Source organism: Lasioglossum baleicum, chromosome 3 (genome assembly GCF_051020765.1).
Source record: "Lasioglossum baleicum chromosome 3, iyLasBale1, whole genome shotgun sequence".
NCBI classification, from domain to species: domain Eukaryota; kingdom Metazoa; phylum Arthropoda; class Insecta; order Hymenoptera; family Halictidae; genus Lasioglossum; species Lasioglossum baleicum.
This window is the reverse complement of record NC_134931.1, coordinates 1,645,128-1,662,087: the sequence shown is the minus strand read 5'-3', so window position 1 is coordinate 1,662,087 and position 16,960 is coordinate 1,645,128. Positions and strand designations below refer to the sequence as shown.

General features: G+C 46.1%; 1 protein-coding gene across 7 annotated transcripts in view; it reads left to right on the top strand.

The window, feature by feature from the left end:
• Prosap (SH3 and multiple ankyrin repeat domains prosap) overlaps nt 1-16,960 on the top strand; it is a 268,014-nt gene that overhangs the window by 227,138 nt on the left and 23,916 nt on the right. For 4 of the 7 annotated variants that reach the window (XM_076420215.1, XM_076420219.1, XM_076420218.1 and 1 more), the window contains 4 exons: nt 3,719-3,844; nt 10,097-10,277; nt 10,436-10,797; nt 12,824-13,088. In XM_076420215.1, the coding sequence (XP_076276330.1) occupies nt 3,719-3,844; nt 10,097-10,277; nt 10,436-10,797; nt 12,824-13,088 (934 nt within the window). The remainder of the gene's footprint in view (nt 1-3,718; nt 3,845-10,096; nt 10,278-10,435; nt 10,798-12,823; nt 13,089-16,960) is intronic. The other 3 variants (XM_076420220.1, XM_076420217.1, XM_076420216.1) reach the window with 1 other exon arrangement.

Below are 16,960 nucleotides of genomic sequence, written 5' to 3'. Positions count from 1 at the left end.
TCAACGTCGGAGCACCGCGGAGCCGGATTCGAACGGAAACCTCGTCTGCGAGTGGAAAACCGCGTGTCTCGTTCGTCGAGACGGAAATCGCTTTGTGGCTCTCAGCTCTTCCTCCCTTTCGGTGGCGTTTCTGTCTCCGAAAGAGAGAGCGAGAGAGAGAGAGAGAGAGAGGAAGAAGGAGATAGGCTGATTCTCAGCCACACCCCCGTGCATCACAGACGTTTTAAACGGGGCGCAGACACACTCGCGCGAGCGAGCGAGCGAGTCGGCCGCGCACCTCGGTACTTTCGTTCGAGGCCTTTAATTTGGCACGTGTTCCACTCTTGGCTATTGTTGCCATGATTGTTGGGTGGATCGTTCCTCCTCGTCTCTCGCCCCTATCCGTCCGTTCGTCCGGTTCGGCTTTCTCGCTCTGTCCGCGTCCTCCTCAGCCGACGTTCGCTTTTTGCGGTAAACGCGCGGCGTATGGTGGTAATGCACGGCTCCTCTGTGTAGTTTGTACCGTGGCCGGCACGTGTTCCGTCTCTTCGTGGCCGTTTTTCGCGCCAGAGGCGGCTTTCCGCAGGAACCGAACCTTCACAGCGATTCTTCGGCTCCGAAACGTTCACGATCTTTGGGGCGAGGGAGTCTTATTTAGAGATAGTCAAATAAATTTTATACGCTTCGTCATAGTTCGTAGTATAACATTTAGAGAGTGCATGAATTTGTTGTACTAAATTGTTTCGATATTTGCCTCGCAAGGAGTCTCCTGGCAGGAAATCGAAAGGAAGACGGCAGCAAGCTGTCCGATTGGGTCATTCCACACGCACTTTCGGTTCTAGCCGAATTATTGGCTACAGTGTGTGACGTCAAAGCCTGACCATTGGCTGCGAGCAGGGTCCCCTTTGCCCTGAGCCGTCACGGAGAGTACGTTGCGTTTAACACTAATCGTACCGTCTACAAAATGTGTCGGATATACATTGCTTTATAAAAATTACAAGCCTGAACTTATTTAGATTTTTCACCATTTTTATATTAATGCATGATTAAATGAAGAAGTTTATTGAATAATTTTTGACGGAAGCATCTTCATAATTTTAATGATTAAAATATAAAAAATGTGAAACTGGTCGTTTGACCGGTCGTGGTTAGAGATGGAATGAAGTGCTACTTCCGAGTCACTCGTGATTCGATCATGTACTTCTTCTGATTGGTGGAGAGCATAGCAACATAACAAACTGTTCTTGGTCACTCTATGTATATAGAAGTCTGTGTTCTCGGGACATGTTACATAACAAAAAATAAAAACAAGGAGAATAATGAATAAATTAATCATTAGTAATAACTAGACTGCGGATCTTTATGCAAAATAAAAAATGTTTGCATTGGCTGCAAGGACACAGGAGCCAAATAAAAATTGTATTCTTCTTTTAATTATCCTATCAAGCTGAAATACACTGATGTCCTTAAATCTTCTTAATTCGTCCACTGCTTTAAATTGTACGTGTCCATTTTCGTCATAAATGCATAAAATCCGCAGTCTAGTAATAACTAATGACTATGAATTGTAAAAGAAAGTTCAGTTTAAAATTTTTTCAAACTTTAAACCTTGCGAAATGTTTTATATTGTGTGGTATATTGTATATATAAAAGATATACAAATGTATAAAAACTTAACACAAATAGTACAATTTAAAAAGAACAAATATGAAAAATTAGTAAATATATATTTATATGTCTTATATAAACAATATGTAATATAAAAATATAGAAAAATACTTAACCTAAGAAGCAAAATAAAAATCCAGTAAAAGAAAGAAATAAAGAATATAACAAATCTACAATTTTTTAACTCAAAGATGAAGAATTACTATCACTTGAGATAAAAAAGTTAGAATTATCGTTATTCATGCTACGAATTATCATTATTAAGTAACGTATTGTCCGGTATTGGTATTTAAATAAGGAATTGCGTATACCTTTCTACAAATCACAGAAATAATACAATTTTTTAACTCAATGATGAAGAATTACTAGACTCGAGATAAAAAAGTTAGGATCACAGTTGTGATCGTAATTTTGCGATCTCTGTGGTACATCACCGTGAGTGATTTTGAACGCCATCTCTAGTCGTGGTACGGTTAGTGTTAACAAAACATTTGATCCCCGAAACGAGCAGCGAGACAGATGCCGGTGGTCAACGAAACCGTCTATTAGCTGGTCAATCCTAGGCCCCTGTTCAAACACGGCGGAAACCGTCTTCGTATTCGTTCACACGTGTCCACGCTGTCCAACAATCCAAAACAAGAAAGCGCGTTTTGCCGAACGGGGTCTTAGTCACTGCCGGGTGGTTTCCAAGGACCCACGCTAATGTAGACAAAAGTTCGGTTCGCGCCAGAAAATCGACAGACACCGAACTGCTTCGAAGGGGTGGCTCAGTCTGGCGGAGGGGTCCGGTTCGCAGCTTGGAATAATGTGCTACAAAGGAGAGAAGTCCTCCCTGGTTGTGGGCCCGCGACGCGACGGGACGAGGAGAACGTACGAGGCCTGTCCGCCGCGAAGATAAAGAGTGGCGTGTATACAAAGAAACCTGCTGGCACGCAGCGCGTGAGGAAGAACGATGGCGAAATTCCCCGCGCGCAGTCCGTAAATTCCAGACTTTACTGCCTGTCGTCGGCGAAATCGAAGCATATTATTTCAACGGAGGCGCGCGGGATCATCCCCGCGAGCGGCCGAGCGAGCGAGCAAGACAGAGCTGCCTAGAGGACCCCGAGTGTCTTTCATTATCCGGGGGAGAGGGAGCATCCCTGCACCGAGGCACACCAACGGAACAGGGCGAAATATTTGCCGAATAATTGGACAAGATCGCCGGCATAGATAATCCTAACGGCGAACGATGTTTTTTAAGGTTTGCTCACGGAATAACGTTAGCGAACCTCTTCCAGAAGCTGACTGAAATTGGTGTCGTTGAATCTAAGGAAATCGTGCTCGATCTACCTTGGAATCTCTCCTATAACGATCGTTTTAAATTAAGTTCCCGGACGTTCCTCTTCTTGCGAATATAACGCGGTTCGGAGAAGTCCTCGTATCCTGTTTTAATTGCTCCTTTACGAACTCGTTGAGATTAGAGTCTACAGATTTTTTGCCGACTTTAGCGGACGTAGAAACGAGTTCCGAACTGTTTCGTTACGACGACGGTCTCCAGTAAATTGAATACTGTGATTTATATTGATTAAGGATTTTCTGGTCACGATGACGGTCGTCGAGTAATTAACAAGCAACGAGACGTAGAATAGGTAAAAAAAAATATAGAGTAGCGATGTAATGATGTTTAGAAACGAGTTCCGAGAGATTCGGTCCCATCTGTTGGTGATGTAAGATCGAAATTAGTCTGCCGACGTTTCCTGGTGAATTTGATGAAAATCGATTATGCTCGGTTCACGACGGAGATCGAGTAATTAAATGGAGATGCGATCGATGATGCGTCAGGACGAAGAAGACGAGTAGAACGGGAGAATGGTAATGTAACGATATTTCGTGCGACGCGCGTTCATCGCGAATCGCGTTCGATCGAGAGACGGTTTGTCGCGCGAACGCCGGATATTCGTTAGGCTCGTATTTCCCCCCCGAGTATTTCCCCTTGCATGAGGTAGTATGTGTTTAGTAGAAACGGGGGTGGCGGGTCGTCCCTCTGGCGGAACGAGTTCCCGATTAATCTGGATACTGTGCTCGCTTGCAGGACCTGAAGGAGAGCTTCAATTACGGGCTGTTCTGCCCGCCCGTGAATGGAAAGGCCGGAAAATTCTTGGACGAGGAACGCCGCCTCGGCGATTATCCCTTCAATGGGCCCATGGGATACTTGGAGGTAAGAGTCGCGCGTTGCTTTTCTTTAATAGCTACTACTCGTTGGTTTCGAATTTCACGCGTTTTCAGAAAGGATCTAAGCGGGGAGGGGACTGAGAGGGCTGGGTAAGGGTTAGACATTGAGGGGTCCAAGAGGGAAGGGGATCCTAGCAAAGATGGGGATTCAGGAGAATAGAGAATTCCAGGAAAGGAGAGATCCAAGGGAGGAATGGAGCCAAGAAAGGGGGATCCAAAAGAGAAGGGGATCCCAGCAAAGATGGGGATTCAGGACTGGGAGGACTGGGTAAGGATTAGAGATCCTAGGAAAGGAGAGATCCAAGGGAGGAATGGATCCAAGAAAGGGGGTCCAAAAGAAAAGGGGATCCCAGCAAAAATTGGGATCCTGGAGGACTGGGTAAGGGTTAGAGATGGGAGAGGTCCAAAAGAGAGAAGGGGATCCTAGCAAGGATGGGGATCCAGGAGAATAGAGAATCCTAGGAACCGAGAGACCCAGGGGAGGAATGGATCCAAGAAAGGGGGGTCCAAAAGAAAAGGGGATCCAGCAAAGATGAGGATCTTGGAGAGTAGGGAATCCTAAGAAAGGAGAGATCAGGGAAGGGGAGCCAAGAGAAAAGGGGATCTACGGAAGGGAGAGGTCCAAGAGAGAAGGGGATCCAGGGAAGGGGGGTTCAAGAGTGAAAGGGATCCTAGCAATGATAGGGATCCAGAAGTATAGGGGATCCCAGCAAGGGAGGGATCCAGGAGAGTAGGGGATCCTAGGAAAGGAAAGATCCAGGAGAGCAGGGATCCAGAAGAAGAGGTTGATCTAAGGCAGGAAGGGGAGTCTGAAGAGAGGAATGAGAGGTTGGAGTGGAGAGGGAGCCTGGAGAGGGAGGGGTTCCGAAATAGTGTGCAGAAAGGAACTGAGAGATTCAGGAAATGGGTACACGCACCCACGTGTCTGGCCCACGTCAGGATGATCCGCCAGTGTCCAGTTTGCAGGTCAACAAAGTAATTTTGAATGAATTTCAAGAGAAACTTTCAACAGATTTATATATTCTGCGGAAGACCGTACATCCATTTCACATCCGTTTCAGTACGGACACTGACTGATATAAAAATAATACAGAGAAGAAAAATAAGCCAGTAATCGTCGAGCAAAAGTCGCCGGAACTGACCATCGCGCGAACAATCGTGCAACAGATGTTCGAGTTGAGCCGTACCATAGCCGAACCCGATCATATAACAAGTCCGGCACTCGTTACGATTATCGTCAGTATTCGCTAAAGAAAGTTGTACAACTCGTCGCACGATAAATCGCGGGGACCATTTCCACGGTTCTTCGACGCCGGTTGCCAGCGAGGCGAACGGCCACGCGAGGAACGCTGGAAGCGAGAAACTGGATATGTAACTTCTGGTAACGAAAGAGTACAAAACGAGAAAGTAATTCCATTTGTACACAAATTGAGCCGAGGAGTCGCGCGCCCGACTGATAAAGAGAGGCCGTCTGTCGGCTCTCGGCTCAAATCCCCCGTCGATTGCTCGCTTTCAACATTTTATGTGGCACCCGATAACCGGGATCAACATCTTCAAACGCGAAGCTATTATAGATCCACGCTAATCCCTTTCATCCTCCAATAAATGGACACAAAAATGATTCAGTCGCGACGACAGTTTGAAACCTGTAGCAAAAGTGGGTGATTCATTAACCAAGAATTTTCATAAGTGTAATACTAGGTAGATCGGAAGGACAACCAAGTACATAATTCCAAGACAAACGTTTACAGAATTTGCGAGGCTTTGGAACTATGCAGATTTCGAGAGCACTGTGTTCGACTGTAAGGGTCTCTGGCAAGTCGGAATATTTTCGTGGAGTTAGACCGGGTGAGGATCGTTAATGGGTTTAATTTGAATTTTCATCCCTGACCTCGCGACGACCATTCTCGTCCGGAATAATTGCCGCGGGGGAAGCTGAATGTGCGGGCGAAATGGGCTCGCTGCGGGGGTGGTAAAGGACGCATTGACGCGGCCGGAAAAGGTTATTTCAGCGACAAGATTGCCCGGCCCCATTGACGTCCGTTCCCTGTCAAACAAAACACGAGAGAAAGCATCGGCAGAGAAGTTCGCTCGGTCACCGGAGTCCAAGAGACTCTTGAATAATGGGGTTCCTCTTGCGTCGGGTCAAGGAGGCACTATTTTTACTATTTACCTCTTTGCTTTTTCGAAAAAGCAAACGAGGCGAAAACTCCGGCTAACACTTCGCTGACCTCTGACCCCAAATATCAAATACTTTTTGTTTATTGGAGTGCTTTATTTGGGGCGCAATTAAGACTGCGAATGGTTGACATTTTGTACGTTGTTTTTTCTGCGCATCAAAGGGCCGCCGCGCCACTAACAGATCGTTGTTATTAAAAGGCGGACTTTTTCGACGAACTAATTATCATAAACGATCGATCATCCCGTGGAAGAAGCATCTACTCCGGGGGCTTTACAATTTCGACAAAGGATGTTCGAGAGGGTCGAGATGTCGCTGTAAAAGACGATTGATCTCTGCGGTGGAACAAGGTCGGTAAAAAAAATGTGACAAAGAACAAGAAGAGTGGTACGTGGTATTCAGTTCCAGAACAGGCTAACCGAATTAGTTGAACGAGGTTATGCATTGCTGACCGATTTAATCGAACGCTAGATTAAATCTAACGAGTACACCGCGGATTTAATATGTTTGCAGCGTCGATGATTATACGAGCCCGTGAGTCAGTTTAATCATGTTTCACGGGAGTTCTATTTCCATTGAAATTGGATTTGAAATTGTTATTTTATCTTTTCCCATTTTCGCGCTCGGTCTTTGAAATTGACTGCGCAGGATTACTTTAGATTACTTTTTTGCGCGTTTTGTCTAATACGAAAGCTTGGGTACGCAGCTTAATTAATTCCTAGACTAAAATAAATAAAATACAAAAGGATATTGTTTCACTATTTTCGACTTTTCATCGTTAAAAGAGAACTCTATTGATTATGGTTTCTTAACAAAGATTCAGTGAATCTACGAGTCAGGAGCTGGAGATTTGAATATTCCGTCCGAGAAAGGAGGCGCCACGCAGAGCGACGCCACGTATCAGGGAGTCGATGGACGACGTCGGCCGTTTCAACGGCGATTCGCGAAAAACAAATAATCCCGGTGGTCGGATAACGAGATCTGGAACTTGCCCGCGGTTTTCTTGCGTAACCGGATCTAGTTCTCGTCCCGGTGCACGCGTTCTCTTCCCGCTCGTGTTCATCTTCGTCTTCGTCTCGACGTGTTCTCGAGAGCTCACCTCGGCGTGCAAGGATTCACTTTCAGGGATGCGGAGGGTCGATCGCCTTGCCACTGACACCTTCGACTGCCTCTTATCGCTGTCGAGTGTCGCCCAGGCTACGGTCGACTCTCTACTCTCTTGCCTCGTTTCCAATGCGATAATTTCCAACAAGAAGCACTATTGCGAGAACCGAGCACAGTCGAAGCCACTCGATTTCATTTTATTATGCGACTCATGGCGACGATTATCTCGGACGCGTTTCCCTTTTCTTGGCATTCCAGCTCGGGCTGTTGGCAGTCAGCGTGAATTGTTCCTCTGAAAATGTTCCTCATCTTGTTCTAAAGACGTGCAAATAAACTGATTGATGTTTGTACAGAAACCGTTTTTGATCTGTTGAGAATGATATGTTGAGGGGGTGGACTCCCGTTTCCAGGATTGCAAGGGTGCGGGACGCGCCTTCTCATTTCTCGATAATGCAAATTTCTAGTTTTTCCGTAGGCAAAAGCGCCAGATAAAAGATTAATCTAGGCCGCAATCTCGTAATTTGCAAAATCGTAATTTGCATTATTCGGAAGCATAAAGCTGCGACGGCTACATACTGCCGTATAATGCAAATTACGCCTCGTAAACGTAAAAATGGGACTTTTGAGGGCGACTACGGTCCACATTGATCTTTTATCTAGCGCTTCCGCCTACTGAAAACACCCATCTTTGCATTATCGAGAAATGGGAAGCAAAGTCTACACCCTTAATCTTCTTGAATTCACTCAGTCCTCCGACTGTTTTGAACCTCGCTCGCCCATTCCTGTTACAAACACATAAAACCCAGAGGCTAGCGTTCAACCGCAAAAACGTTAGCTCCCGAGTACTCTAATCGGTGCAGGAGCACAAATTGATCTCTGAACGGTAGCCAGCAGGCTCGCCGTTCTTCAGGGAAGGTTTCAGGGCCTGGATGAAGCGGTTCTAGAATAAATTATCCTAAACGATGCAGGCGGCGGGCATCGACGGCCAGGGAGTGCAAATTAATAGTCGCGGCTAGATTTTTCGGGCAGTCACCGGCTGCTAGCAGGTAGTCGGTGAAGGAAGAACAAGAAGAACAAGAAGAAGACGAGGAAGAGGAGGAGGAGGAGGAGGAGGAGGAGGACGTCTGCCTCGTGAGTCAGCTCTCGTCTCTGAAAGTGAATCTCGCGTGACGAGATCGACCATGCTCGCGAGCCAAGCGATCGATGAGCGGACGATGGAGATAAAAAACCTTCGAGAGAAAAAAAAAAAAGAACGCAGCAGCAGCAGCAGCATGTTGCGGATACCGACGGTGCCGAATACCGGTGATCTATGGCACCTGTCTAACCTCGACTATTCATTTCTATCCGGCGAGCGTTATTGCTCTCGCGCGGCGCTCCGCTCCGATGAAAAAGTAAAACACGTCGTCCGACATCCTTGGACGTTCGCACTTTATCTACATCCTTCTGACGGGCGTTGAAATATCTCGCGAAACCGACGCCCTGGATATCCTGGCCAAGGTCGGTGACCTGGACCCGGTTCACCCGGTCACCGTGATCGGCCGAATATCCAACACACTCAAATATTAAATCTGCAATCCAATAGTAATCATTGCGATCATATAACTATACATAGAGTATGTTAAACTCAAAAATTGTTGAAATTGTCACTGTGGACAGTTGTGAAAACTGGAAAGCATCAACCCCTAATGATCTGGAACCGATAGCCAAAGAAAGTATACATGCAAAGAAAGAAGGTTCTTTTGACCTGCGTTTTATTGCACGTCGAGTGCCGCCATTTTTCCGCAGTAACGAGCCTAAGGAGGAATAAGGCAAACATTATTTATCCGCACCTGACTAACGTTTATGTCATTGCGCTGTCCTATTCGAATAAACATCAATCCCAACAAAAATTGCGTACTTCCGGAAATACCGGTGACGAAGAAGACGAAGCATCGGATGACTTTGGTCGTCTTTCGTAAGAAGGGGGATGATGCATGCGTCGTTCGGCCGCGTGGCAGCACCGTATCTCTAATTTGCATTACAACTCGGCCTCCCTTGATAATCATAATTGCTGCTAACGGTAGTCATTAGCGGGGCTGCAGCCGCGATATTGCCTATCCGTCAGTAATCTAATGCTATGAGGCACGACGCCTCCGATAATTACAAAGAAGCTGTAACCACCAGGAAGCGGCAGGGTGAATCCCCATTAAGCCGAGATAATTTTATACTTTATACACGGCGTGCACGGCGGGGTCTCGTTACGAGGAAGGGCTCTCCGGCTCCGGGCGGGCGTGTATCGCCGCTTGGAAATCGACCAAAAAACAACAACAGAGCAAAAGCAGAGTAGAAAATAGTTTTCGGTCGAGGCGCCAACGGTAATTAACGCAGCGAAGATGCGAGTCCGAGGCGACGACCCACTTTGGATTTCTTCGCGATTGTTTGGCTGTCGGAACCAAGTTTTCGCTACCTCCCCGCAGCCCCTCCCGAAACAATTACTGAAGTACTTGTTACAACATTGGTTTTCTTGTTCTGAAAATTGGGGTAGCAAGAACTCGGCTAAATTATATATTTCAGGAAGTAAATTCACAATTGAAAACAGAGGTCTGCGTTTTGGATAAGAAGAGTTGAAGAAAAATATTTAGAAAAGTGCAAGAAAGCATTAGTACCGTGTCTTTGTTTCTCCAGGACTAAAGTGGGCGTGGTTTCGTCGCTCTCGACGGAACCAGGGCAATGCTCCGCTCTCGTGTAAACTGCACTGACGATATTATCCGACTACTACGCGAAAACTAACGGGAAGAGAACACAGTAGCTTCTCTTTGCTCGCTACAGTAGCTCCAAAACCTTGGGTGGGCGTGGCTTCGTTGCTCCCGACCGATCGCCTTAAACACAGTAGCGCTGGGAACATTATCACATACGACGATCGCGCTGCAATAAACTTGTTTCTCGAAACTACACGTGTTTTTCTCGACGTTGCAGCTCAAGTACAAGAGACGGGTCTACAAGATGCTGCACCTGGACGAGAAACAGCTGAAGGCGATGCACACCAGAACGAACTTGAGAAGGTTACTGGAGTACGTGGCGAACAGCCAGGTCGAGAAGATCGCGAAGATGTGCAGCAAGGGCCTGGATCCTAATTTCCATTGTCAGGAGACCGGAGGTAAAGCCTTTAGCCGCGCGCACTGTTGTCACATTTCTGTTGTTGAAACTTTCGGTTGCCGAAGGAGCGGATCTTTATCTTGCAAAATTGATAAGAGCATTTTCGTATAAGGATCCGCAGTCTACTAATAGCTATTGTGTAACGTCTTGTGCGATAAGATTGTCGAAAGTTTTATCACGAGACGGCGCGCGGTTTTTCAGAGACACCGTTGACGCTGGCGACGACCCTGAAGAAGCCGTCGAAGGTGATCATAGCGTTGGTGAACGGTGGCGCTTTGTTGGACTATCGGACGAAGGAAGGTTTGACGGCGATGCACAGGGCGGTGGAAAGGAACAGCTTGGAGGCGGTGAAGACGCTCCTCGAGCTCGGGGCCAGCCCAAATTACAAGGACACCAAGGGACTGACGCCTCTCTACTACAGCGTCATCTACAAGACCGATCCGATGCTCTGCGAGACGCTGCTGCACGATCACGCGACCATCGGCGCGCAGGACCTGCAGGGCTGGCAGGAAGTGCATCAGGTTTCAATGCTGTTCCTTTTGAATCCACCTTCGTACTCTTTGGCGGCTGTTATCTATCGCGAACCATCTAGCCAAACCTCTATAACCTGATTTGCTTCGACTCTGGACAAACTGTTGCTTGAAATGTATCTCGAGGAGTCATTGAAGAAGTTCATACATGAATTCTTTAAACATTCAATCAGGAATAATCAATGTTTCGCTTCGAAGTTGCACGGTGTTGTGGAGGGTTGAAGAGCCCCCTAGTTCGACGTTCTTCTTACAAGACAGCTTTCAGAATTTCTTCAAAAAGATTGGACATTTTTATTTCAAACTTCGTGAGCTTGTTAGGAAACATTTGAAGGATGTACCGGAATTTTTCCAGTACATTTTTGAGATGTTCCGAAAGATATTACTAGACTGCGGATTTTATGCATTATTGGTGAAAATGAATAGGTCAAATACCGATCTGAACACACATTGTTTCCGAGATTTTAAGATGGTCTAGAAAGGATATACATTTTCATATAATTGACTCGGACAATTTTTATTTTGCATAAAGATCCGCAGTCCAGACATTACATTGGCAAAGTCAGAAGAGATTGTGCAAACTCGGAAAGACCGTCTCAGCGTCCTTGTCTCGAAGATGTTGAACCGTAAGAGAACGCGAGAGAACGGTTCTGTCGAACCTGTCGGACCAGGGAGAAGTCCCCGATCGCAAAGGGAGCAAGAGTGTCGGTGAATCGATGATGCCGGCTGAGAAATTGCCGATCTGAATGTCCGCCGATGGTCTCGGATCTCGAATCTCGGGCCGCTCTCGAGCCCGAGATACCCGCGGAACCAGTTAACTGTGTTATTACAGCCGCCGAGATCAATTAATTCGCGCGCAGACGTATAGATAACATGTTAACGTTTCGCCGACCAACCGAGTTACGCCCGACCGGACGCTGGGATACCGTGTAACGCGGTTGCCCCGTCGATTTTTGCACATTGTTGCGATAAGGGTCCGCTGTTAGGCTTCCCAAGGAACGTTCTTATACGACGGCCGTTCGAGGCTGTTCATCGGGAAAATTTCCCTCGTCGATGCAATCTCTCCTATGCTCACCTGCGTGCAACCTTGATAAGCGACGACGATGGTTCGACCAGAACGAATCGCTCGTTGCTATTTTATTAAAACCATGCCCCCCCCCCCTCTATCTCTCTCACTTGGGAAAATCGAAAATTCTCGAAATCTCGCTGCAACTGACAGACGCGATCTAGATCCAGAATTCGAACGCGACTAGAGGCAGCTACGCAATAATTAATCCCTCCCGACGCTCGCCGCGCCGATGGCGTTATTTGCTTTCAAATTAATGAAGCGGCCTCGGGACTTTCGCGTCACACCCTCCGGCAGTCGAGACAATTAATATCTTTGTTGTCGCTGCTCGGGGCCATTTTTAAACTAGCACTACCGCGAAATAGATTCCAGAAACTTTTCGTCTGACCCTCGTGCAACGAGAATAGACGGGGAACTTTTTTTATCTCTCCGAAATTTATAAATAAATTCGACGCGGCAATTGAATTCTCCTTTGGACTTGTCATCGAAACCAAGACTATTAGTCCTCCAGGCTTGAATGACTCTTAGGCTTCCAGAGAGTTCCGCTAGTCTTTTAGGTAGCATTTCGTGCACAGTCTACATTTAGCCACTCCTTCCTGCGTTTGCTATTGTCGTGCGCAAGTTCGCAATTGCGCGTGGCGATAGACGCAGGTTCCGGAGACCTTTGACTTAATAATAAAACCGGTGTCCAAGCGAAGCTTCTTGGCGATCGATGGATCAAGGACCCTGATCCGTAGAAATTTCCAGCGTGCGATGCGCGCGAGTCGGTCGGGTCGGATCGGGTGGCGGGTTGTTTGTTTACGGGAAACGGTTGTCGCGACTTGCCGTGCCGTAGCGTGCCGCTTGCCGCGAGGCAAGGTTGTAAGGTGGGAAAGCGCTCTCTCGGTTTAATTATAATCGGTCCTGCCCTTCGATAATCGATAACGTTGAGCCCGCGTTGGCGTTCTATCGCAGGCCTGCCGCAACAACCTGGTCCAGCACCTGGATCATTTGCTGTTCTACGGTGCCGACATGAACGCGCGTAACGCGTCCGGGAACACGCCGCTGCACGTTTGCGCAGTGAACAACACGGACGCGTCCTGCATTAGGCAGTTGCTGTTCCGGGGAGCGCAAAAGGATAGTTTGAATTACGCGAACCAGACACCGTACCAAGTGGCCGTGATCGCCGGGAACATGGAGCTCGCCGAGGTCATCAAGAACTATCAGCCGGAGGAAGTCGGTGAGTGTGAGATCAGGACAGAGTGAGAAAGAGAGAGAGAGAGAAAGAGAGTGACTGTGTTAGGCCCATGCTAATTAAACCATAGGCGATGATAGACGAAGGATACGGAGGAACGCTCAACCGGTATCGCGAATCGAGATTTACCTGTGACTGGCTGATCGAGGCTCCTCGACCCCGTAAAACCGTTCGATCGGTCATCAGGAATTGGTCGAAACTCTAGAACCAATCGGCGCTCTTTGCTACCGAACCCTCGAACACGTTCGCTACCATCGTTTACTCCCACAATAATCACTATTATGTACTTTCTGTACTCAGAATTGTTTGTTATCAATCGTAGTACGTAATCGTAGTCTAAAGCCTAACATCCGCAGCCTACTTACGAGATATGAAGAGAAAGTATCAGTCTTGTTATTATTATAAAGCAATATGTACGTACCAACAGTTAAATTCAACGTAGTCTCCTTTGAAGTACACTCCTCAAAAGAATTGCCTCTTTTGTGCGTGTGTGTGTAAGCTGTTATTCATAAACGAGGTGGTAACACACGTTATTAAAATTTTTAATTAAGTAGTCAGTGTCACACACACGCGCACACACACATACACACACGAAACAGGCATAAATTCGATCGAGGAATTCAGGGATGTCAGGTAGTTGCTGCAGGTAGAACGGTAATTTCTGCGAATCACTAACTTCAAACACAGCTGCCATAGGTAAAAAATTGTCACAGCAAGTTCGTGGGGTGCTCAATCGAATCGGCAGAATCTCTGCTTCAATCTGACTTTCGGATCATGGTATTGCGATCATTTCTCACCGAGATATAGCGAGTTAAAGGAAAAATGGAAATTGTGCATATTTCAAGCATATTTTCAGAAACACCTGGTATATCGAAATGTTAATGAAATTGAAAAAACAAAAGAAGTGCCTTGAAGAGAAAGAAACGCTCTTTCTATTGCTTTTATGCACAAGATTCTACGATAATTTTTTCGCTTTCTGGAGCCAGTTAAAGTTAAAAAGCCAACGTTTACTTTAATGTTGAATAACTTGAACAAAAAAAACCGCACAATGATCAACAACCACACATTTTACACAGGAAAGATGGCCCTTCCAAATGATATTAACGAGATTTATCAAAAAAATTTGTTTCTCCCTGTGTGACGTTACAAAGTTGCACAAAATTTATGTTAACCGTGAATGTTGTCTTCATCTCGCTATAACTTGAACCTAGAGGTTTCACGCTTTCTAACCATTGTTTAACGATATCGATGCAGCAATTTTGGCCGGAGTTATGATCATGTAAACTGGTAGTAATTTTTCGAGTTCGCAGAGGTGATCCCTTAATTCTTTTGAGGAGTGTATGAGGGAAAATAATAGCAAAGGGTATACGTTTTTACAAACTCATTTTTCCTTACGCGAAGAGATCGTCGCGAATGTGCGAAGTTGATAGCGAACGTGTTGTGGTTAAAATATGAACCCTGTCTAAAATGTCGACCGCTATGATCATAGTCATGAATAAACGGAATCCGCAGTCAAATTCCAGCGATAATGATCGATGCTGGTGGCGAACACGTGGAAGGATCGAATTGATCTCGACCTATATATCGGAGAGATCGCGATCACGGTTTCACGGTGAAGATTAGGCGAACGGAACGGATCTCGGCCCGAGAATCGGTCCTATAGGCGGCTTATCCGCTTATCAGATAACGCTTGTACTTCGATCGATCGTTCGGGGATCTTTCGCAGCACGATTTAGCCGAGCATGAGCATGCATTAGTAGCGAGCTTCGTCTTTTTTGATATCTACTCCATTATGATCAAGACACACCATATACACGCTTTTCTGTTGTATATCACTCGCTTGAACCGTAGACAGCTGTAGAGTACTTTGTATAACCCGGTCTGTTGGTTTGTTTTTCCTTGGTGTAAATAATGTATCATGATCGTTCGTAACTCGTAACATTTTTGTGCGTGTGTAACATCTATATATACATATATACTTATCTCTCTGTGTGTCCAGTGCTGTATGACATAAGTAAAGGAATTGTAACCAGTCCGGTGGGTTTCTCCTTTTTGGTGGTGATGGTCTTGTAAGACGTCGAGCAAGCATCTTTTGTAACATGATTACACGCGGAGTAACGGCCGAGGAGTTTGACCGACTGCTTTCCTTTTTTGAGTAACCGATGATAACGTATCTATTTGGATCGTCGTCGAACGACCTCGAGCCCTGTCACGTGTTTACGAAATCGTAACGATTTCATTCATCGTTATAATAGCCGATCAATAATCGTGACTCGGTCGTCGGAGTTTCGATCGGACAGGCTCTCGATGTCGCTCGAGCAAGTTGATTAGTAATGTTTGGTAGTTTCGATATACGTATTGGCTCGTCACATAAGCGAGGCTCCTCGGGCTTTTGGATGCTCATGGTCGACGAGCGAAGCCGCTTATGCGATCAGCTAATAGATTGTAAGTATACGTGTGTCGTCCCGGGTCGTTGGAACTCTGTCGGAAAATGGTACACACGTTCCAACGACTCGTCGCACTTTGTGGAACGATCTCCCGCAAAACCTGGCACGGAAATCGACTATTCTAATCGATAGTTCAAATCGTGGCAACGCGATTTTAATCACTACGTTCAGAGAAAATGCACGCACTCATCAGCACGCGCGCGAAACTATTCTGGAACTGTTCTTCTGAGAAAATATTTTCCGAGTCGCGATGGAAACGATTGGAGTGTGGATTTTTGCTGTGTTAACATTAGAACGAAGACAAACATTTATTTTTAGAATTTTTATTGATGTACAAGTTCCTCTGGGCTTCATTGTGTATTCTCGATTTTCGTGCAAAATAAAATTGTCGGTACATGTTTATTATTCCATTTTTAAATTCGTTAAATGTTTCCATTGTTTCGGATTTACTCAGTTTCGTCATAAATGCGTAAAATCCACAGTCTGACGATCAATTACATCGAGCAAGAAGTAAATAAACGCTCCAGGCACCTGTATCTAAATTCGAAGTTGCAAATTCCGGCCAGACGCGGGAAATTTGCGACCACAGTGCGTCGACGGCGGGTTTGGCGATCACTGGTGCACATGCTATGTCTGAACGGGAGATACGAAGACCGTCGAGGCACATTGTATCGTACAAAACGGATACAAGCAACCGTGGTGAATGCGTGATTTAAAAAGAAATGAAATAACACTTTCTGCGCGTGCTTCTCACCGCTTTCTTGTATAGTGACCGACGACAAAAGAACGCGTTCCGATCCGTCGTTGTTCTATCGACCCGTGAACCGAACGATCATAAAACCGTGTGACGCGTTCTGCGCGCGTGGTTTGCGTGTGGCTGCGTGCGTGCGTGGGGTGCGTACGTCGACGGGTTGTGCGAAACATTTCTGCGGTGATCTTCGCTCCGTGAAACGCCGCGCCAGAACCTCGAACGTTGAACGGACGTCGAATTCCCGCTCGGAAACGCCTAATTCAATCCTCTGTCCGTGGAGCAAACACCACTGAAATCTGCATGAACGATACTCAACTGGTCATTCGTTATAGTGAGCTGGTCCTTCTCGAATTTCCACCCCTAACTGCCGAGGTTCAGTCTCTGGGACATTAGGTTTCTTAACTGTTAGACTGCCGGCATTTTTCCGCTAAGAACAATATTTTTTCTGGAATATTTCTACATGAACCGGCTTATTCTTACTTTATGGCAATGCAAATTGTATTAGTGACTCCATAAAGCCTCACACCGGCACACAGTGATATCCGGATCGAAGAAGTTGGTGTCATTTTGTTCTAACTTTTGAACTATTAGATACGCAATGAAATTTTCACCAAAAATATTTAAAAAATAACAATTCTTACCTAGAGATAATTATAAAT